Source organism: Python bivittatus, unplaced genomic scaffold, assembly GCF_059951505.1.
Source record: "Python bivittatus isolate LINGU-HERP-01145 unplaced genomic scaffold, Pbiv_v1 ctg000700_np1212, whole genome shotgun sequence".
Classification (NCBI taxonomy): domain Eukaryota; kingdom Metazoa; phylum Chordata; class Lepidosauria; order Squamata; family Pythonidae; genus Python; species Python bivittatus.
The window spans coordinates 45,070,467-45,093,021 of NW_028277098.1; the positions used below are offsets into that span (position 1 = coordinate 45,070,467).

At 37.0% G+C, this 22,555-nt stretch overlaps 1 protein-coding gene across 3 annotated transcripts in view; it reads left to right on the forward strand.

Annotated features, from left to right (window-relative positions):
- The window catches only part of EPS15 (epidermal growth factor receptor pathway substrate 15), a 62,888-nt gene that overhangs the window by 35,057 nt on the left and 5,276 nt on the right, over positions 1-22,555 (forward strand). For 2 of the 3 annotated variants that reach the window (XM_007431244.4, XM_088154238.1), the window contains 11 exons: positions 7,790-7,862; positions 10,084-10,245; positions 11,353-11,550; positions 14,067-14,264; positions 14,990-15,067; positions 15,568-15,658; positions 16,572-16,607; positions 17,094-17,221; positions 17,962-18,031; positions 19,417-19,493; positions 20,924-21,086. In XM_007431244.4, the coding sequence (XP_007431306.1) occupies positions 7,790-7,862; positions 10,084-10,245; positions 11,353-11,550; positions 14,067-14,264; positions 14,990-15,067; positions 15,568-15,658; positions 16,572-16,607; positions 17,094-17,221; positions 17,962-18,031; positions 19,417-19,493; positions 20,924-21,086 (1,274 nt within the window). The remainder of the gene's footprint in view (positions 1-7,789; positions 7,863-10,083; positions 10,246-11,352; positions 11,551-14,066; positions 14,265-14,989; positions 15,068-15,567; positions 15,659-16,571; positions 16,608-17,093; positions 17,222-17,961; positions 18,032-19,416; positions 19,494-20,923; positions 21,087-22,555) is intronic. The other variant, XM_007431245.4, reaches the window with a different exon arrangement.

The following is a 22,555-nucleotide window of genomic DNA, read 5'->3' on the forward strand; positions in this document are numbered from 1 at the left end:
ACCAATACAACATGGGAGGGAGGAGGGAGGGGACAGACACTATAGCCAAGACAAACTGCACACCAATGAGCATAACACTGGTCTATCCCAGAGCTTGTGAAAAAAGCCAAATTTTTAAAGACTGTCTAAAAATGTGTAGTGTTGACACAGGCCAAAACTCTGGGGAGAGTGGGTTATTCCAAAGAGCTGGAACCATGACAGAGAGGACATGAAGTATTCCTGCTCTGTCAGATCCTTCAGGATGAACAGAAGTAAGAAGACAGATGTGGTCCCTCAGATAGCCAGGCCCTATGCCATGAACAGCTTTATAGGTGATAAGTAGAATCTTTAATTGCAATCAGAAGCTTATTGATAACCAGCGCAGCTCATGTAGCAGAGGTGTTACATGTGCATACTGAGTTTTGCCCATAACTGCTCACATGGTTGCATTTTGGACCACCTGCAGCTTCTGAGTGGTCTTTAAGGGGACCCCCATGTAGAGCACATTGCAATAGTCACACTTGAAGTGACCAAGGTATGAGTGACTGTGAGAGGACTCCAGTCCATGAAATGGCTCAGTTGGCACACCAGAGGAATCTGCAAAGGCCCTCCTGACCATAGCTGCCATCTGCTTAAGGAACAGGAGCTGTGAGCCTAGAAAAAAACCCAGATTGCACACCAGCTTTGAATGGGGGAGAACCATTCAGAACCAGCAATGTAAAATCACCAGCATCAAGAGAACCATGCACCTACAGCCACTTATTCTTCTCAGGGTTGAGTTTGAGCCTGTTCTCCCCTATCTAGACCCAAACAGCCTTCAGATATTGGGACATTATCTTGACTGCATTACTTGGTTGACTAGGGGGGGTCAAAATATACAGCTGAGTATCACTATACTGTTGGTACCTGACCCAATGTCAGCAGATGATCTCACTAGAGACTTCCATGCAGACTTTAAATGTTTGTCTTACTATAGTGTCTGTGAATCTCAAATATACAACAAATGCTTTTGCACAGCTACTGTTTTGATTCATAAGATTTGTTTAAGTTTCTGAGCTCTGTTGTTTCCAAAAGTATTTGGATTATCTGAAACAATTTGTGCTTCTTGGCATGATATTCAATTTAAGCATTTGTTATGTGGATTATTTGATCCAGATGCTATTGCTGCTTCTGAAGTTTCAAAGCCATTAGATGTTCTAGAGGGATTAACCGCAGCCCTGGCTCCTAAACCAGTAACCCTACTTTATAGAAACTTGAAGGAAGTCGATAAAATTGATATTACTTATTTATGTGTCCTTTGAAATAACGAATGGGAATATCCTGTCCTAATAAACAAATGGAACACTGCAGTATACAAAATGAAATCAGTTTCCTGTAATTTTAGAATGAGATTTAGACAACAACAAGCTTTGTGTATATCTGATGTCTCAGACTCTTCAAAGAGGTTGGATTAGAATTACCCTGCTCTTTGAGATGTATCTTAGGAATTAAAGGATTGACCATATGGTTTGGTCTTGCCCTATTGTTGCATTTTGGACTGGCAGCAACAATTGTTAATATGACTCTGGATCATTTGTTGTGTATTAAATATACATGTTGTTCTTAGCTGTGTCCCCCATATTTGGAATCTATTCAGCAATGTTGATTTTTCTGGCATGAGGGTTGGCTAAATGAATTACCGAACAATATTAGAAGCAGAAAACTATGTCTGATTTGCAACACTGGACTGTTGAAAGGTGTGTGTGGTATTTGAATTTGCCTTTTTTTTTTCTCCAGAAAATGGGGATAAGGATAAAGACTTTTGAATGCTATATAAAATTGTACTGTTCCAGGCCTTTTCCCCCCTTTTTATTGGTTTGGGATTTTTATTTTTGTTGTTTTTTGTTAATTAGCTTAGCATATTAATTGAAAACATTGTTCACAAGATTTTGGGATACTCTGCTGGATCTCAAAGGACCATTAAAACTGGCTTTTCCAGCAGGCCTTAGGGGCAGAAATGTTATGGACTATTCCCTCATATAATTTAGCATTTGTTGGAAATTGAGTTATTTTATCACTACAGTGATCATTTGCCTCCAGCATATTCCTGTATTATTACTACCCGATATAGGTGCCTGCTTGCTGTTATTTAGTTGAGCAGCTGGGATGACCTTCATGCCTTGGATGACCCTGCTTGGAGTATATACTCTTGGTGTACACTCTCAGTGTTCTTTGCTCATCCCTTCTATTGAATACGGCACCATCACACTGAGGCAGCATAGAAGAGCTTGGAGAGGTTTCCACGTAATACTAAACCAAAACGTGTTCTTACCATGATTCGTTGATTTTGCATCTGAATTCAGCCAGTTCTTGCAGTGTTTTACCTCTGTTTCTGCTGATACACAGATGTTTTTCTAAACATCTTGGGGACAGTAATTGTGTTTTTTTAAAGTTTGGATTATGGATTTTTTAATGAGGTGTGTGTTAGATTTTGTGTATATCATTTTGTGCTGGAAAGGTCCTCTGGAGGAGAGACAGGGAAATTGTGAGAGGATATTATTTGCCCATTTATTGACTTTTTGTTTTGGGCATATATACCTGTGAAGGTTTGAGGGTTTTTTTTTTTCATAAAGTATTGTTCACAGAATCTTTCAGGGACAGTTTGCATTTTTACATTGGGATATGTTTTGCTTGTATATTTTTTATGTGAATTACTATTTCCCCTTCTGTGGGAAGTGTATAATTTTGTTGCATGTTGTAGGGAAAATATTGATTTGGTGGTTAGAAGTCAGAGTTCAGTTCTGCCTTGTGCTAGTGGAACAGGAATAGTTGAAGAAAAGAAATAAAATAGTTTAGCTCGAAATGTAGGATTTATTTTTAAAAACTGGTGCAGGATACAGAAGGACAATAAGCTTAAATATTAGGTTTAAGCCAAATGTCAGTCAATATTTAAAATAAGCTGAGAATTTTGATCTGGAATATTAGTTTTATTGTCATCAGTGTTATTAATTTTTATATTTATTGTTCCTTTAAACTGTCTTGAAAACATTTCTACTTTAAAGGTGACATAAAATATTTTATTTAAATAATGTATCTTCAAACATTGGTCACAAATTGGGGTTTGTTGTTGCACAATGAAAAATAGTTTGATGCTTCAGTTAACAAAAGCAAACTGTGACTTAGTGTCATCTCAAAACCAGACAATTATCGTATGCCAAATAAACGCTTTGAGTATACTCATATCTGCAGTTCTAAACAATAGGAAGAAAAATTCTAATGTTAGGAGGAGAACTCTTCTCAATTTGAGAAATAAATAAAATTTATATCTTACATGGTGAATTCAAATAATTCAGCTGTTAGTCTGCTGATAAAACACTTTATTTTTTCTTATATTCTGCCCTTGAAGACAAATTACAATAATAATATTACAGAGTAGTATGGTAGTAGTTCCCAAACAAGGGGAGAGAATTTGAAGAGGCAGGGATCCCGTACATGAGTTTGTTCATCTTGCTTTGGTAGTAAAATAAAAAGACCAGCTCCTTTAAAAGAAGAACATAACATTTGTTACAGCTTACAAAACCAAATAATTTTTATTTATGCACTGCCATATGAATTATCTTCCTTGGACTAGCATGTTTATTTGATTTTGGTAATGTGTGATTTATTTCAATTTCTTCTGCTTTAATAATTGTGAGCCTTCAGTCTCCTGCTAATTTTGTGAACATAGTTTCTTGAGAAACAACTGATCAGTATCAGTGCAAGAAAGTTCTAAATTATGTAGAATATTTTGACAAAGGAATCTTACCACTCATGGATCTAGTGATAATCTGAACTAGCCATAAGGAATAATGAAATGTATAAATATTGATTTAGAATATTTGGAAGAGACTGAGGAATAAGAAATAAAATTTCTTTCCAGGTTGCTCTTTCCCTTTTTAAAGTTAGATCCTATTAATTCCCTGGAATGTATGTGCAAGGGTGCTGCCTAAGGGGTAGGAAAAAGTAAGAAGCGTTGTTTAAAATCATCAAATAGTTATTCTTAATTTGAGTAAATTAAAGCAGGTGTTCTCCAACGTTGTGGTTCCCCCCAACTAAATGGCTTTTTATTGAATGAAGCTGAAATGAAGTATTCTCTCAAATTGTGCTACTGTTTCATGTATCACTAGAGCCTCAGCACTACTGTACAGTACTGTATTTAGACAATTAACTAAGAGAATAGAAGCCTGGCTGTAGCATTGCATTCCCATAGCATTGCTTTCCTAAGTCCCTGCATATCTCCTCTGGAGAGTCTGAGTCCAAATGTCATGTCTCTTGTTGTAGATGTGCTCCCCATTGAGAAAATAAAGCAGCAATTATTTCATTCCATTCCATTTCCTAAGGCTTTTTTAAAAGTCTCGGTTCTGTTGGCTGTACTTTTATTCTTCCTGGGTATTCCATGGTTTTGTAACTACTTTAGAAGTAATTACTGGCAAAGTTTCCTTGCTGAAGAGAAATGTTGAACACAGGTAGTCATTGGCTATCTTCTCTGCAGAAAAGTGGAATATGACTGACTGATTTACACTGCCTTTTTGTTTCATTCTGTAGCACACCAGTGTTGGATAAAATTAAGGTGCTCTCTTTCTTTAAAAACTTGGTAGAAGTCTGCATTACTTGTGTATATGGTCTTGTGTCTAGTTTGACTGTCTGACTTATTTATTAGAATAATGTATTCTCCTTGGCTGTCTCTTGCATGGAGTGTGCCACCAGCCAGCTGACAGTGGCACGTGACAGTACCTTGTTGTAAAGGGCCAGTTCTTGAATTCATACCAGAATTCATTGGAATCAGTCTCAGTGGCAGGCCTTCAGATGCCAGTAGCTTAGCAAAGAGTTTGGTGATACGGGCTGGCATTGAAAAACCCATCTGATGGAACTGGATCTTGCTGATCCATGGCTCATTATGAGGTAGGAAGAGTAGAATAGCAAGAAGGGGTCAAGTGAGAAAATGGGAATGACATTTGTGAATCGGGAAAAAAAACATGAACCATTGTTACTCATATGGAAGAGAAAGTGCTATCTGGATGATAATGGGATATGTCTACAGTAACAGCTTTTACATATACAGTGGTACCTCTAGTTACGAACGCCCCTCCTTACGAATTTTTCAAGATACGACCAGCTCCGGCCCCAAAAATTTACCTCGACTTGCGAACTCCGCCTCGAGTTACGAACCGGATCCGCGGCCATTTTCCCTGCTGCCACGCGGTCGCGGCTTCCTGTGGGCGAGATCGCAGTAGCAAGGAGACGTTTGGTGAGGCTTGTGGTATGTTTTGTGGCGTTTGGAAGGTTTTTGAGGTTTAAAAATAAAATGCATATGTTTCAGAACTGTTTAGCCATATTTACATTGAACCTTATGGGGGAAATTTACCTCGGGGTGCGACCAAATTCGGAGGGCGGATTAGCTGTATTTACATTGAACCTTATGGGGAAATTTCCCTCGTGTTGCGACCAAATTCGGAGGGTGGAACGGATTAACCATATTTACATTGAACCTTATGGGAAACTTTACCTCGACTTGAGACCAACTCGAGTTGCAACCAGAGTCACGGAACGGATTAAGTTCGTAACTAGAGGTACCACTGTACATCCTCCCTCCCACATCTCACCATCCATGTAAAGGGTTACAATTTGGATTCTCATTCCAAAAATCTTTTTGACTGTTGAATCCAGTATTCCCTCCCAACCTCCCCCCTCCACAAAGGCATTATGTGAAAAAATATCAAAAGGTACTTTCCCCCCCAAATTCCTCTATGTGGCATGCTGTGAAATACACAGCTCTTCCCAAATGCCCTATATATTCAAGGAAGAACCCGATGGAGAATTTTGAATAAGAGGTTCAGCAAAGTAGGCTTGTTTATCCTGTCTTGAGCAAGATAAAAATCATCCTGAATCACTGTCAAGCCTAATTTTGTAGTCTTTTGAAATCTCCTTTTTAATAGTGTTTATGAAATGAGTGAGTAAAGAATCTGCTATTTTTATTTATATGTTACTTCCCCACCCTTTTTTGCCTTCAGGTTAGTCTTGACTCCTGATGATCACATGGACAAGTTCATGCAGCTTTCTAGGCAACATCTTAGGAAGTAATTTCCCTTCTTTCTAGGGGGAAGAGAGAGTGATTGGCCCAATGTCACCTAGTTGGCTTCCATGCCTAAGGCAGGATTAGAACTCAGGTTTCCTTACTCCTAGTCAACTGCCTTAACTGCTAGGCCAAACTGGCTTTATTATTGTACATTATCTCTGATTTTAAAGTCCTGTCAGATTGGAGTGATATATCAATCCCAGCAAATAAATTTAGTTAGCAATTTATTAATGTGTGATTCAAACTCCTATAAGGTAAGTTAAAACCAGGATTTCAAGTTGTTGTATTCACTATGGTATGTCAGTAACAAAGCACCTTCAGGCACCTTCAGGCACCTCTATCGCCCTCAAAAGTCAACTTAAAATTAAAATATTTTTTTAAGTACTATTCTCCTTTTTGGTTATTAATAGTAAGTTGGCATTGTTTACATTGAAGCAGATTTGTCTATGTGTTACTAAAATCTTGTGAATGCATTCAGTGTTCATTATTAACCTTTCTTCAACAAAAGCAAAAAAATATTTCTGTTGATTTTGCAGATTGAATGACACCATAAAGCATTATTATAGTGGAATTCAATAATAGGAAGTGGCTTATGTGTCATTTCCTGCTATTCCACTATCTAGATATAGGCTAGGTTCACAAATTGCTCAAAGCCACAACATGGCTTCTTAGTTTTGGATTATTGTGATGTATACCCCACCACACACATATTGTGGCTTAGTGTTATGGGTAACTGCAACTCCTGATATAGAAGAGTTTAGCTTTAATAGTATTGGTTTTAGTATAATTCTTCAGCAACATGGAAAATAATGCTAGCAGATGTAGGATAAGACATTCAGAGTGCGTGATCGGGGGATCAATAAGGTAATACTAGATGTAGCCTGTGTGCTAATGTGTGTATGATTAATGTCTAAATGGATGCATGAATAATGTAGCTGAATCCAAAGGTGCTCTTTAGTTGGGAGACATCTTTGGCTCTTGGAAAAGGATAACACTAAGCTCAAACGAGGACATATTCCCCTGTTTGCTTTACTATTAATGAATGAAAACAAGCCGCTGTAGAATTGACGTACTATAGCCGTATGAATGCTTTTATGAATGTATGAATGAATGTACAAAGAACATTGTGAAATTGAACTGGATCTATCTGTAGTTTTTCAGATTCATTCCATGATTGAAAACCTGCTGAAAGCTGCTGCTTCCTAATGCATGGAAAAAATGTACACATATTGCTTATCTTTAAGATTTAATGCTTCAAGTAACATAAACCTTCGTATTTTTATAGAGAAAAGAAGTGATAGCATGCAGGTTTCTATATTGCATACAGTATATACAATTCTAGTTCCAGAAGGGTTAAGTGTATGGGAGCGGATGCAGTCCCTCCCTCTTTTTACCAGACAGTTGCTCCATAGCAACAGTGAGGTCACTGAAGACAGTATTTCATTGATTTTTTTCCCCCTTTCCCCTTTGCTTTCTCTTTAAGCTGTTATTTCCACCTACCCATGTCTGGGAGAGTAGACATCTTTTATATTTTAATCACTGGCCTACGTGGAACATTCTTTTTGGCTTTTCTTTGTAAAGCAACAGAATCAGTCTTCTAAAAATTAAATGTTTAATTATGTATTTAAAAGGAGAGACTGGTTTAGGAGGTTGGATAACTGTACCTGGCGTAACTAATGTTCTTAAATATTCCTGCCTTATTTGTTGGTCTTCTAGGGAAAAGAACAATGTGGAGCAAGACCTAAAGGAAAAAGGAGAGACAATCAAGCAGAGGACAAGCGAGGTCCAGGTAATTGTCATTTGAATTTTCAGATTTGGTTGGCATAAATAGAGCTTATTGGAAAAAATATCTTCCAGTGAATGGATTAGCCTTTTAGCAAGTATACTGTTAGGATTTATTCACACTGTGATCAATATATTTGTTACCTTCGGGATTGAGATTGACATATTTAATTACATGAATGTGTATATTACTTGGGAAATATGCTAAGGGGAAAATGCAGCATTTTTGTTAGGTGCCAATTTTGGCAGTGATGTTAGAATGCAAGCACGGTGAATAACAGCTTCAGGTTTTTGCTTTATATGAACAAGGATTTGCATCTAGATGCATTCTTTTAAGTTGAAAACCTCTCTCAGTACTTAAATATAAATCCAGGTGAGAGAACCAAAATGATTGTGCATCCTAAGCTTTTACAGAATCATTTGATCCATATGGTAACAGAAGTAAGTATAGAGCAAAATGCAGCTTGTTCTTAAAAATTCTGCATACGAAAAAAAATGTCAATGGTTCTTTTGGATGGAGCCTTTTTATTTATTCTTAATCTGTATTTTGTTGCATTTGCTGATCATGCAAAATGAAGCAGCAACTTATGTAAAGCTATTTAGTTAGTTAACAGTTTTGCTACAGGTGTTGATAAATCTTAAGATTTCATTAAGTAGCTCTATAATGCTAGCACAATAATTCCCATTTGTGATTTTTATCATTTATTTCAATGGATAACTTAATACTATTCAATAGCAATTTCTAAAATATTTCTCCTATGATACCAATGCATGGACTACACAGCCAGGAATTTATTTGGTTTTGGAAATTTCTTCTTTGTGTGTATGGACACAGTACACACAACACTATACAACAGTGTTCCATTGTAATGGAAAATGAATTTTAAAATTGAGAAGAAGGGCTTTGGCAGAGGAGAGTGTTACAGTACTGAATAAATTAGTGGTTTCCTTGAATTTTTTTCTCTGTTACAGATTGATGAACAGCTTGTTTCTGTAAAATTACCTCTATAAGTAGGTTAATATTATATTAAGAATAAACTTGCAATCTTTCCAAGAAACATATTGTAATACAGGCAACGTAAGCAGCTTGCTTCAGATGCTCTTCTAGGAAGACATTGATACTTTCCAAGATAAGATAAGATTTTTTAAATTTATTATAGATACATTTTCTATCATGTCTTTGTACACACACAGGCTTCAGTTAGGAATGCTAACAGTTCAGTGTCATCGCTATGAAGTAGGAATGTTTACAAAATGGGAACATAGCAGAACTCAGTTCTTCTGTCAGAATAATCAAGTTAGCTATGACTTGAGAGAATTAAAATCAAAATGGCTGAAGTTTTTATTCTGATTTCAGAACAGCCCACTTTGAAATTGAAATGGCCCATTTTGTTTTCTGTGATTAGAACACACGAAACACTTGAAAAAGGCTTGATCTGCTCTGAAATTAGAACAAAACAACATTTTATTCCCATAACAAAACAAATTCTCATAACAAGAGTCTTGCCTCAGGTTTAAAACATTTCACAATCAAATTATTCTGTTAAGTTTAAATACTACAAATTTAATCAAGTTTAATTCTAGTGATATTGAAAGCTTTGCTGAAGACAAATTCTAAATTGTTTGAAGCTTTTTATCTTTAATAAATATTGAAATGTATTGTACTTCATTGATAGTTACTTGTACCCTGCAGTGTCTTAGCAAAAATGTCTTTGGATACAGGCTGTAGGTAGCACAGGATAAATTGCAGTCCTCCTGTTTCTGGGCCACTCTTATGAGTGAGGCCCAGCAATAGCCAACAGGCCTCAGTTTGAGAGACATTTTATTCTCTACCTTAAGTTGCCCATCTGGCATTTCCACCCACTGAACCTTACCACATTGGTTTCTAAGAGACAATTTTTCTGAACATATTTTTGGTTAAGTATTATTTTTCTTCAATTTATCTGTCTCATTCCTTTCTCATACCCTTCTTTATATTTAAACCTCTAGTCTGATTTACTTGTTTCCTTTTCTGAATATATCCTATAAATTTCATATGCCTTTTTTCATAATAATCCCTATAATGCATGTGTGCTGAGACTATTTTTTTATTTTTTCAATTTTTCTAATACGTACCTACCTGTTCACATCCTTTCCCCTTCATCTTACATCACAAAATTAAAATCATTAAACATCATATGATGGATGTTTTCATTAATTTCATTATGCCTGTATTTTTCACTTTTCAGGATCTTCAAGATGAAGTAAGAAGGGAGAGCAATAACTTGCAGAACCTTTTGGCTCAGAAGCAGGAGGCAGAAGAAATTTTGAATGGTCTGGATGAGGAGAAAGCCAAATTGGAAGAGCAGCTCAGTATGATCAGGCAGAAATGTACAGAGGAAGTTGATCTGGTGAGTCTTGGCACCTCAGCTATAGAAAGTCACATGTTTTCTGCATTGTTTCAGTGGGACTGTTATAATATATATGTGATGTATACACTTGGGGATTCCTTGTAATGAGATTGGCACGGAAATAAATGTACTAAAAATTAGTAATTCCCACCATCATTGTTGTTTTTATTGCTGTGGGAGTTGTTGGACTATTGTTTATTCTCTGTTGTGTAACAGGGTTTACAGTTTGAATAGTTTTAGTTAGTAGTTATTGTGGAAGTTTTAACTGTATTTGTATTGTGATTTTTCTGGCTGTTATTAATTAAATAAAACAAAGGGAAAACGAAACAGTAAAAAAAGAGGAAAAGAGCAACAAAGGAACCACTAGATGCAGTAAGAAAAACTGCTTGTAGCCCCACACTTCTGGGAGTTGAGGGGGGCTGAGGCTAGAAGGCACTGCTCTTCTGTGGCAATGCTGATACTCTGGAATAGGGGGTCAGACTTGCTTCCTCCCTTCTGGTTTTCAGGAAACTACTGAAAATGGAGTTATTCCAGAGGGCATTCTCTTAATTTAAGCATTATACCACCTTTATGTAACAGTTTCAGTAAAAGATTATTATATTTCATTGTCAACATCCATACATAGTCTGTTTGTAAGCATCCATTTATAAATAAATCATATTTTTAATTGTCAGTTGTATAGTTCAGTAAATAGAGAAAGAAACAGTTGAAACAGGAAAATGTGGTGATTTTTCCCAGGCCATGTGAAGAACAGGAGACTCAAGTCCACTCAAATTTATGTTTTAAATTTAAGAATAAACAAACATGAAGCCTGCAGAAACAAGAGGAGGGAGCCTCTGGCACACTTTCAGCTCTCCAAATCATGATTTTGCACTTCAGGAATATTTTATCTAGGCCATCTGGTAAAATGACACAGCAAGGATAGTGTTTATGCAGTACAGCTTCTTTTCTTGAATATGCCATGAAAGCGTATCTCAGAATTCAAGTATTAGAATGCTACAGTAAAATGTGCTTCTGATTTGGTTAGCTCTTTCTTATTAAAAATATTCATGGGGACAACGTGTGTGCAGTTGCTAGCTAGCTTTATATTCAACTTTCACTTTATAGATTACATCGCTAAAGAAAGACATAGCAGAGCAGGAGTCCAAGATCTTTGGGTATAAGGATGATTTGAGTAAAGCCCAAGAAGAGCTCAGCAGGCTACAACAGGAAACCTCAGAGTTAGAGAAAAGTGTGGAGGAAGGAAAATTGCAGTTAGTTCCCCTTCAGCAGGATCTTCAGGACTCCCAACAAGAAATCACTTCGGTAAGTCCATCTGAAATGGTTCTTCTTTTCCATCATGCTTCCACTGTTAGATTTCCTCAGTTACCACTGTTACTGTGTCATTCTACACTGCACTAAGAAATAAACCTGAACTCAGATTTTAAAGCTGAATTCTTCCTTTTCTGGCTTTTTGATTAATGGCTGTATCATTCATAATAGAAAATTATTTATTGTGTAAATGCTCGGTTTCATGGACTGTAGTTCATATGTGTGAGGTATTATCTCAAGATAGGGGAATATGTGTGTATTGATGTTACTCTTTTATTTTTTATTTATTAATTTTATTTATATTTTACATTTGGGCACTGCCCATCTTACAAGGAAGTGACCCTTTTATATATTTAAAGATTTATTTACCACCAATCACTACTTTAGGGCTCTGTGTGCTTTACAATATCTAAAATTAAATTTAGAATTCAGCATCACAGTTAAAACAATTAAAACTAGCAGCATCAAAAAAAAATTAAAATGCTTGGATAAAGAATCATCTTTTAAGTCCCCTTGTTGTGTCGTTCCATGACACAGGCTATGCCACAGGGGGGGAAAGTTAATTGTCAATATTATATCTGTGGCAGGACCCAGAAAGGTTCCTCATCGAAAATCTAAGTGTGTAGATAGATTATAGAGGAATAGGCAACCCTGCAGGTAATTAGGATCTGAGCCATATAAGGCTTTATACACCATGCTGAGCATCTTAAATTGGGCTCCAAAGGCAGCTGTTGCCTAGTGCAGCTGTTTCGGCATGACATTGATATGGCACTCCTATAAGCGCCACTCATGACCATATGTATCAGATTCTGGGTCAGTCATAATTCCAGATCATCTTCAAAGGCTACCCTACAAAGAGCATGTTGTAAAAATCCAGCCTTGAGGTTATCAATGTATATGACACTGTCACCAAGTCTCCATCTGGTAGGAATGGTTGCTTTTGGTTTAATTAGCTGAAGTAGATAAAAGGGTCTCCCTTGCCATCAGATACAAAGGTATCATTGCTGATCGAGGAGGATCCCTAAGCTATAAACCTAATCTTTAAGGAGAAGTGTGATTCTTTTCAGGTCATCCATATCTCCCAAATCCTGAGGTCAAGTCCCCAGAGTCAACAAATTCTGCTTGTACAAATTTAGCTTTAGCTTATTCTTTATAACCACTCCTTTACAGCTCCAAAACATTGGGGCTCCCAAGATATCTGACCCTGTGTTGGATATCTTAAGACACCTAATTCAGGAGAAGTGCAGCTGAATATCATTCGCTTCAAACCCATGCACTATCCCTTATTGAATATGTTCAATAACATGGGAAGTAAAATAGAACTTTGTGGGATCCCATAATTCCCAGGGGAATGAGCAGAAGTCATCCAGTGCCAGCTTCTAATAACACCTGAAATGACATGCATCACTGAAAAACAATGCTTTCCACTTCCAACCTCAGTTATTTTCAGTGGTATTAAATGCTGAGAGATCCACACATTGCACTTCCCCCATTCCCCATTCTGGTCCAATGCCACATCTAAATGCATCCTGGAAAGCGCTTAAGAAATTCCCCCCTTCCCCCTTCCCTTCCCACATATGGTTTGTTATTGGGTGACTTTATCAACAGTGAGATCAGAGGTACTATGAAATCTAGAAAGCTAGATAGTATATGTTTGCAAAGTTCTTCATTTATATGAATATTATTTAATAGATGAGCAAAATAACATATGATGCTTGATAAAACAAACCTTCTGTTTCAACATTGGAAAATAAAAGTTTGTGGTACTGGACTGAAGTGCAATAACAGCATTTCTTTTTATTGATACCATTTTTTATTTCATTGAATATGAGTTGTTTGCAGAGATCCTTGGTCCAATGCCATATTTTTCATATGGCAATGAAAATTAAGAATGAAAAGTACTCAGAGGCTACACCTGGTCCAGAATGCAACATGAAGTGTACTGGTGGCTTCTGGGTGGAAATCCTAGGAAGTAACCAGGTGCTGGTCACCACCTACAAAGCCCTTCATAGCATGGGGCCAGGTTGTTTGTGGGGCTGCACATCTTCAGTCATTTCTGCTCATTCCATGAGGTCTGATGGGAAGGGGCATGATTAAAGTCCCCTCTATTAAACAGTGTTATCTAATGGGACCACAGGAAGCATGCCTTCTTTGTTGCAGCACCTGCCCTATAGAACAGCATACTCCCTGAGATTTGGATGGCCCCAACCCTGCAGGCCTTTTGTCAGGTGCTGAAGACCTGGTTCTTCCCCTGGGCATTGGGCCAGGCTGTTGAGTGAGCCTATCCTGGTATTGTGGATGTATGCTTCATGAATTGCTACAAGTGTGATGTGTTGTTTTAAATTGTGTTTGTTTATTGCTGATTGCTTTTAATTGATAGTCAGTCATCCAAAATTATGAGTAAGGTAGAATATTAGGCATGTTGTTTTTACCCTTTTGTCTGCTGCTAGATGATGATGATGATGATGATGATGATGATGATGATGATGATGATGATGATTTCCTCTTAGGTGCAAGAAAAATTGTTGGAGCTCAAAGAGTTGGAAAACAACCAGTTTAACTGGGAAGTTCAGCCACATGGCATATTAATTAATGGGAATGCAGATCATTCTAGCCTCAGCAACAGCAGCAGTGAAACTGTTAACCTAAATGAGAATGCCGAAAGAGAGAATTCAGCAGATTCTGAACAAGTAAATTATGAAACTCCTGTGAGTGGTGCCTGGATTAGTTATAAAATCTGATCAAAATGTGTAGTGAAGCTTGAGTGTCACAGCTACAGCCATCCAGCAACATAGTTTTGTTCTAGAACAAGTTCAGAGTATATATGTAGATTGATGAATTAATCAAAATATTTTTGAATAAGTTGTTACCAACTACCTAGTTCAGAGATTTCAGGGAGGGTTGAATGTGTTGTTATACTTTTTATTTTGGATTTGCCCAATTCATAGTATCCAGCATAATATTAGGGGAACAGTGTAAGGACCATGGATTTTCTTCCAAAAGAAAAATGTGAACAATCTCAATTCTTTCTAAAGTTTGCACAGTTATTTTAGCCTACAGATTTTATTGAACAGAGCAACATTGGTTTTATATTGCCCTTTTAGATGTAACTCTTAACATACTTCAAAAATACAGCAGCTACCCTTTTACACAGTATAGCTGCAGTTAATTATAAAAAGATATATAAACTCTTCTTTATAAGGTTTGCTTTTTACCACGATTAAAAGAGTTTGAGTGAACATTGTTGATACTAGAAGTGCATGTCAGAGTTGAACACATTGTGAAGAATAATTCGGGAGTGACATTATATAGATTTGTCAAGCCAATTTTTCTTAAATAATAGGCAGTAGAAAAGAATTATGCACGGAAATTATGCACAACCCCCAGAATGTTGTAGGGAGAACTTATACATGTGATTTTTTCCCCCCAAAAGGCTAGAAATAGTCCTGAAACAACACATGTAGATGCAGAAGAGGAGAAAGAGGATCTATCATCGGATATTACCAAAAAGGTGCATTTGAACAGTGTTTTAATATACAACTTCTGGGAAGCATCTACGTTTTGTAGATTGGTGTGGTATCAGTGATTGTGAACTAGTGTAAGAGAAGCGTCTCAAATTTATGGAGTCTAGCAAAAAACCTATGTGTGGAGTCGGATTTTTTTCCATTATCCCCATAGGAATCCTGCAAAGTATCCTCCAAAGCAGCCCATATGGACAAATTCAGACTAAAATAATTTCTATACTAATGCCAAGACTGGGAGGATCCATAAGCAGAAATCCATTCACTGGTACTCAGGATCTGAACTCTAGTTTATTATGATGTAATTAACCTTAAGGAAATCATGTACTCTCAAGATTTATTTATTTATTTATTTATTTATTTGGTGACTTAATTGATTTTGGGGAAGTGTTTGTTGTCCTAAGTTAGATATATGTGGAAGAGATGACTTATATGATAGGATGAATGATAATATATACTTTTGAATAATTTAACATTTTTTTTCTTCTAGGAGGATCTAGTAAATGAAGATTCCCATCAACTCTCCAATCAGACAACAGGAGCCAATTTGGACTTCTTTGAGTCTGACCCCTTTGTTGGTAGTAAGTATGCTCAGTTTTCTTTCCATAACAATTTACTAAGGAGTCATAATGACACTTCCATTGACAGTGTAACCAATTTTCCAATGAGGTCAGCTCAATTTCATTGGATGCCTTCAAGCAGCGATTAGACAACCATTTGATGAGAGTGCTTTAATTTGGATTCCTGCACTGATCAAGGTGGTTGAACTAAATCAATTACATCATTCTATATTTTTGTTAGATATTATGTATATTATTCCTGTCCCCAGTTAAATTTCCCTTGTTTGAAAGTTTTGCCTTTTTTTAAAAAATGCATATAGTAAATAAAAGCCAAATAAGTGAAGATCTGTCTACTGATGCTCAGTTGATGTCAGCCTCACTAGATAGCCCAGACCAGGAAATCAACTCCACAGGAAAGTTAAAACTATTTTATTGAGGTCAGCTATAATAAGAGAACTTGCGAGTCTAATTAATTATCTCCTCCTACTACTTATAGTTCAGTGAATTGGGAAGGTGTCTGTCTGATCCACTTCTGAACATTATCTGGCTGATGTGGACTTAAAATGTGTTTTATCCTTTGTCACTTTGGCAACAAAGCTTGCATATCTCTGTCAAGGTTATCTTCCTTATTCTTTATAGTTGAGATACACTTGTTTCCTTTTCTATTTGTGGAGAGTGAAGACTTGCAGTCTTAGGAGTTTGAATGGGCAAAGGTCCCAATAGTTCTCAGTGGATATCAGTGGAGAAAATGTTTTAAAAAAAACTATTGCTGTGTAAAGGGGAGCCTTTTTTGCTCTTTGGAAAGCTCCATGACCCTATTCTCCATGATGTTCTGGCACAGAACAAGATAAGTATATACCTTTATTTTTATCCTGATATTCTCCACATAAGCTGGGAAAGATTTTTATGTGCAGTGTTTTACTCTTTAAAATAGATGATCCTTTCAAGGATGATCCATTTGGCAAGATTGGTGAGTATTCATTTTCTTTCCTGTTAATCATTCAGAAGCAAGATGTTCAAGATGATGTGAATGCATAATTAAAGAATATAAGGACTGCTTAGCTTGGTGGAATTCTTTATTGTATAAATCCTCCAGGTATTTTGATTTTAGCTTGGTGGAATGCTTTGTTGTATAAATGCTCCAGGTATTTTGGTTTTAGTCAGTGTATCAGTGAGCTGGAATGATGGGAGCTGTAGGCCAAACCGGGGGGGGGGGGCACAATTTTGGAAAAGATTCGTGTACATTAAACATTTCAGTGTGTAGAAGTAGGCTTTGAGCTGGGGAACAGTATGTAGCATGGAGCTTTAGTTAGTGTTCTAATTGATAAATAATACTTAAACTAGCAATGTAATATTAAAATTATGCACATTTTATTGTTTCTGTGGTAAATATTTCCAATAGGAGGCTACTAAACATGCCTTTTAGTAACATTGTTTTGGCTTGGCTTTCTTTAAGATCCTTTTGGTAGTGATCCATTTAAAGGTTCAGATCCTTTTGCTGCTGACAACTTTTTTAAGCAGTCATCCTCAGATCCCTTTGGGAATGTCGATCCCTTCAGTGCAACCAGCAACAACAATTCCACAGTAAGTCCGAGAGAAGAGATTAATCTTACATGCATGGTGGGTTTTGATATGAAATGCCTCCATAAGGTTAATTAATAAACTCTGCTTGTTTCTTGTTCTCTATGGACACATGTATTTCAAAGGCAGTAGACATTTGACTCTTTATTTCTGCAGCTGCATCATGAATCTTTGAGATCACCTGGGGGCTTTGCTTAGACAATCTGACTCTCTTGGTGTTTAATGAAATCTAGAATTATTAGATGGTATGAGACTTTACAATGGCTAAATAGAACTGTTGTGACTTAGGGAGTTATTAAAACAACTCTTCACCATTTCCTTTTTATTTTAAGTGAATCTACTTGGTAGTTCCTTTCATTCATGGCCAGTATAATTTATTGTGTTACATTTTGCAGAACCCTAGGGTTAAGAGTACTGGTCTTTATAGATGCCCGGGGTAGAGTACTGGCATTCTTTACAGTGCTGGTATTTTAATAACTTCTGGATGAATACCAATAGGTTGGTTCAGTTAGTAGTATGTGAAGGGTTGCTGGTGCTTCAGATAAAACAGAATTTGTTTTAATACTGCAGATCTGAAAATAAGTTCCTGAAAAGCTAATACGAGTGACTGGAAGAAATATATTTTAAAAGGTTCAGATGCAGTTAAATGTTCATTTAGATTTCTGTCTTAATACTCAGGCAAAAATTAGCATGTCTGATTTTGAGAATCTGCAGCAAGCTAGTTAATGGTTTTTAACTTTTAGACAGAAACACTGAAACATAATGATCCTTTTGCTCCTGGTGGAACTGCTGTGACTGCATCAAGTGATCCAGGTAAGAAATTATAATGACAGTCTTAACCCGTTTGAGTTATTGGGCATACATGGATTTTTGAGAGTACATTGTAGCTGCTCACACAAAATGGCTACCACAGTGGACATGGATTACCAAGGACATTTTACTGGGAAGCAGAGTGGTGAAGATAGTTCCTGCAGTACCACCTCCACCATTATACTCGTTATCATGCCCAGCTTACTTTAGTTTTTTTTTCCAAGATTTTTTATCCTGCCTTTGTTATTTTTATAAATAGTTCAAGGTGGCGAACATACCTAATATTTCTTCCTCCTCCTATTTTCCCCACAACAACAGCCCTGTGAGGTGATCTTTTCAAGACAAGTCTGCTCCAATACTGAATTATGGCTGCTGCTGACTGTTTTTAATTGTCAAGCATGCTAGTGAAATTATGCAGTTTAATAATTTCCCTTTTAAGTTCTGTACCTGCACAAATAGTTCAAAAAACACCAGTGACAAGCTGGTGCCTGCCAGCCAGTCTTGTCTTTTGATTTTTGTACATTCTTCTTTCCAACTGTATTGCTTCTTAACACACTTATTTAGGACATTTAACAGAGTATGGTGGGAGGGGATCACATTATTATTTTGATGAAAAATGTATTTACCAATAGGGAGCAGTCATGGCAACATTGTGTAAAAAGAAACTGTAACTTACCTGTCACCTTCTAGAAATAGTGAACTGCATGGCCGTGCCTTTTTTATGCAGTGGGCCTTCCAAGTAGCATCAGATGTCCTGTATCTCATTGTAACAGTCTGCAGACAAGTGAAATAGAAAACTAAAATGTTTTAAGACTCATTATATCTGATTCTGAGTTTGAATACCTTTGTACATTTTGAGGGCCACAGTGAGCAAAAATGATTTCTACCACCTCTTGGAATAACTTCTAAATATTTTGACAACATTCTTGAGACATTTTTAGTTTAACTCCATATAATTAAGTGAATGTGAGCTGAGTGATGGTGAGCTCCTCATAAGCATTCTTCATATCTGGTGAAAAATGCTGATAGTTCAATAAATAAAGTAACTAGTTTCCTGTTTTTCATTTTCCTTTTTTTTTTTTTTTTGTTTGTTTTTGGTGCCTTCAAGTCAGTGTTGACTCCTGGCGACTGCCTGGACAAGTCCCTGCAGTTTTCTTGGCAAGATTTCAGAAGTGGTTTGCCATTGCCTGCTTCCTAGGGCTGAGAGAGAGTGACTGGCCCAAGGTCACTCAACTGGTTTTGTGCCTAAGGAGGGACTAGAAGTCACGGTCTCCAGTTTCTAGCCTGATGCCTTTACCACTACATCCAACTGATTCTTATTTCATCCTTGCATGTGTAGTCCATTGAATTTACCTTCTTTTCTTCATGTTTTCCTTTGCTTACTACAGCTACAGATCCCTTTGCATCTTTGTTTGGGAATGAATCATTTGGCTGTGATTTTGCTGACTTCAGCACTTTGTCAAAGGTAATTTGAAATGATTAATGCTTGTGGAAAAAGCATAAAATTGCTGCAATAACAGAAACAAACTTCTGGGGATTAAAACTTCAGCAAATATTTTAATATAAATCAAATGTTGATAACTTGAATTGATTCCCACGTTGAACTATGCCTCATTAACTATGGGATTACTTGTTTTCTTCATGAAAGCATTGTGGTTAATGTGAAATTACATCATAGGCACTCATATAGTCCAATTCATTTGGTGATTTCCTTCCTATTCATTTCTCAAAGTGTAATCTTTGGAATGGACAATATTCAGCTTATTTCTGAAGCTGAAACATTTGGTACATTCTTATAGTAATAATTCAATAAACCAAGCCAGACTTGGATTTGTTGCAGTACGATTGATATTGAAAAAGTGAAATTGAGTGCACAGTTGTATGTATGGGTGCACTGATGGTGAAAATCGCTACCACATAGAAGGCTCTTCATTTCTCTCTCTCTCTTTCAATCTAAGAAGATAAGTTCTCTAATGAGACTCACAGTGCTCAGGATCAGTCAATTCAGTTTCATCATTCAGCGCTGGGGAAAATGATACAACAGAAACACAATATTGAAGGCCATGTATATATCTGCTTGCCAAATAGCAATTTTACACAAAAATAGTTTTTCCAAAGAAGCCATTAAAATGTTTTGTTAAACATGTACCTCTCACCTGAATCAAAAGGATCTTACAATGGCAAACATCTACCTATCTATCATTAATATTTAATAAAGTAATAGTAAACAAAGATGAAACAGCTGAGTAACTATAGAAATTAATTATTTCTTCTTGGAAGACCCCAAATCCCTATCAAATAGTACCCCCTCTCCACATTTAGCAACCACAATCTGTTCCTTAAATTGGAAGCAAAATTGTTACTAAGCGAACACGTGAGAAAGATCCTGTGAAGATCACTGGTTGCTGCTGTCTCATTCAGATAAAGTTCTCTCGTTCAGCATTACTCTCGCTCTGGTGTGCATTGTTGTAAAGCACAGAAATTTGGTTGTAAGTGCTTGCATTGGTTGAAAATGATTTTTTTATAATTATTATTGCTGTCGTATTTGCTAATGGTCACTAAATGAGATAGCTGCTAAACGAGGAGTGCTATATAACCTTTGGTCTGTATCCTATAAATATACTATAAAGTTGAAACTTCAAATAGCACCTCTAAGGAAGATATTAAAGCACACATATGATTAGGAACATATTCTAAAAATGGAGCATTTGATAGGTTAAAGCATTGCTTTGTGGTAGAAAACGGTGGCTTGTGGGAATGAGGTAATGACATTCATAGTAGCTTAGTAAACAACAGTTGGGAACAGTAGTAGTATAATGCTTATAATGATCAATAAATAAAACAAAAGATCACAATTTGAATATAATGAAGTTATTTCCTGTCTTTTTTTTAAAGACAAACAATGAGGATCCTTTTAGTTCATCTGCAACAGGTACTGTTAACAATATAGTTATAACAAAAAATTTGTTTGAGGAACCTCCGGCCAAAAATGAAGATATTCCTCCTGCTTTGCCTCCTAAAACTGGAACACCTACCAGACCTTGTCCTCCCCCGCCTGGTAAGAGACAGCGTTAAATCTATAAATGCTAAGGTTTATGTAGAGTTTTTTTTTTTTCAGATTTAATGAAACTGTAAGGGGAGCATTCTATGCTTTTTTCCCCCCATCTTCCATTATAAGAATGCCCAGTTCAGTTACAAACTAATTTGTAATATACTGACAACCACCATCAAGAGCACATCCCTAAGACAAGCTGAGAAAAGAAAAACAAAACTTTGAACTAAACTGCTCAAACTAAACCCCAGAAACCAAGAGGTACCTGAACTTGAATGGGTAGTTAACATGTCCAGCCAACCACTATCCACTGCAGAACACAACATCCTCCAGAAGGCCTCAGCTATAACATGGACAATGCTAATCAGCTAGAATTCTGTGCAGCCTTAGAAGCAGCATTTAAAACCACTGGACGTAACACAGAGACCCAAGAAAACATAAGGCGGACAATCATACCACAGATCAGAAGAACACAGAATCAGCACCAACTCAAGCAGAGGACAGAGCAGCCCTCAAAAGCCTAAAGAAGGACCAAACCACCATCATCCTCCCAGCAGACGAAGGCTGAACCACAGTTATGGATAAATCACAATACTTACAAAAAGCCAAAAAAATATGAGAGAACAAAGAAACCCACATCCCAGTTAACACCAACCCAATACAGAAACTAGACAACCTGATCAAGAAAACCCTTAATGACCTAACCAAGAAAGGCCATATCACAAAAGAAGAACAGTGGCGGATGAAAAGCAGTGGACCCATCTTCCCACACTTCTGTGGACGACCAGAAATACACAACCCCAACATAACTCTCTGACCAATTGTATCTTTATCAGGGACTCCAACATATAACATAGTGAAAGAACTGACAAAAAGGCTTAGATATCTCACTTCTTAGAGAGAAGTGAATATCCCATCAACTCCTCGCTATAGTGCCTCCAGAAAATCAAAGATGTACACATAGATGAAGATGAAATTATGGTCTCATTTGATGTCACAGCACTCTTTACATCCATGAACCCAGAACTAGCGAAAGAATCCATGTCAACAGTACTACACAACACACCCAACCTACCCAAATATACCAAGATCGAAATACCCAAAATCATGGACCTTATCAATCTCTGCCTCACTACCTATTTTCAGTTTGATGGACAAATATGCCAACAAATCAGAGGTACACCCATGGGATCACCACTCTCAGGATTCATAGCTGTGATGGAATGGTATGGCGAAGGCTGCGCTTGGGGAGATAAGCATTTCCTTAGCCCCCAGAATGAGCGTGGGAAGGTGAAGAGGATAAGGCTGGCACCACCCTAAGGAATTCACAGTGTTTGCTTGCTAGCTTGGGAAGTTTAGATTCAGTCTGATGAGATTCTGTCTTGTAGGTGGAAGCTAATAAATGCAATAGAACTGTAACTGTACTGTCTTGTGGAGTTCTTTGGGCTGAACCTGACAACAGCAGAGATTGTAAT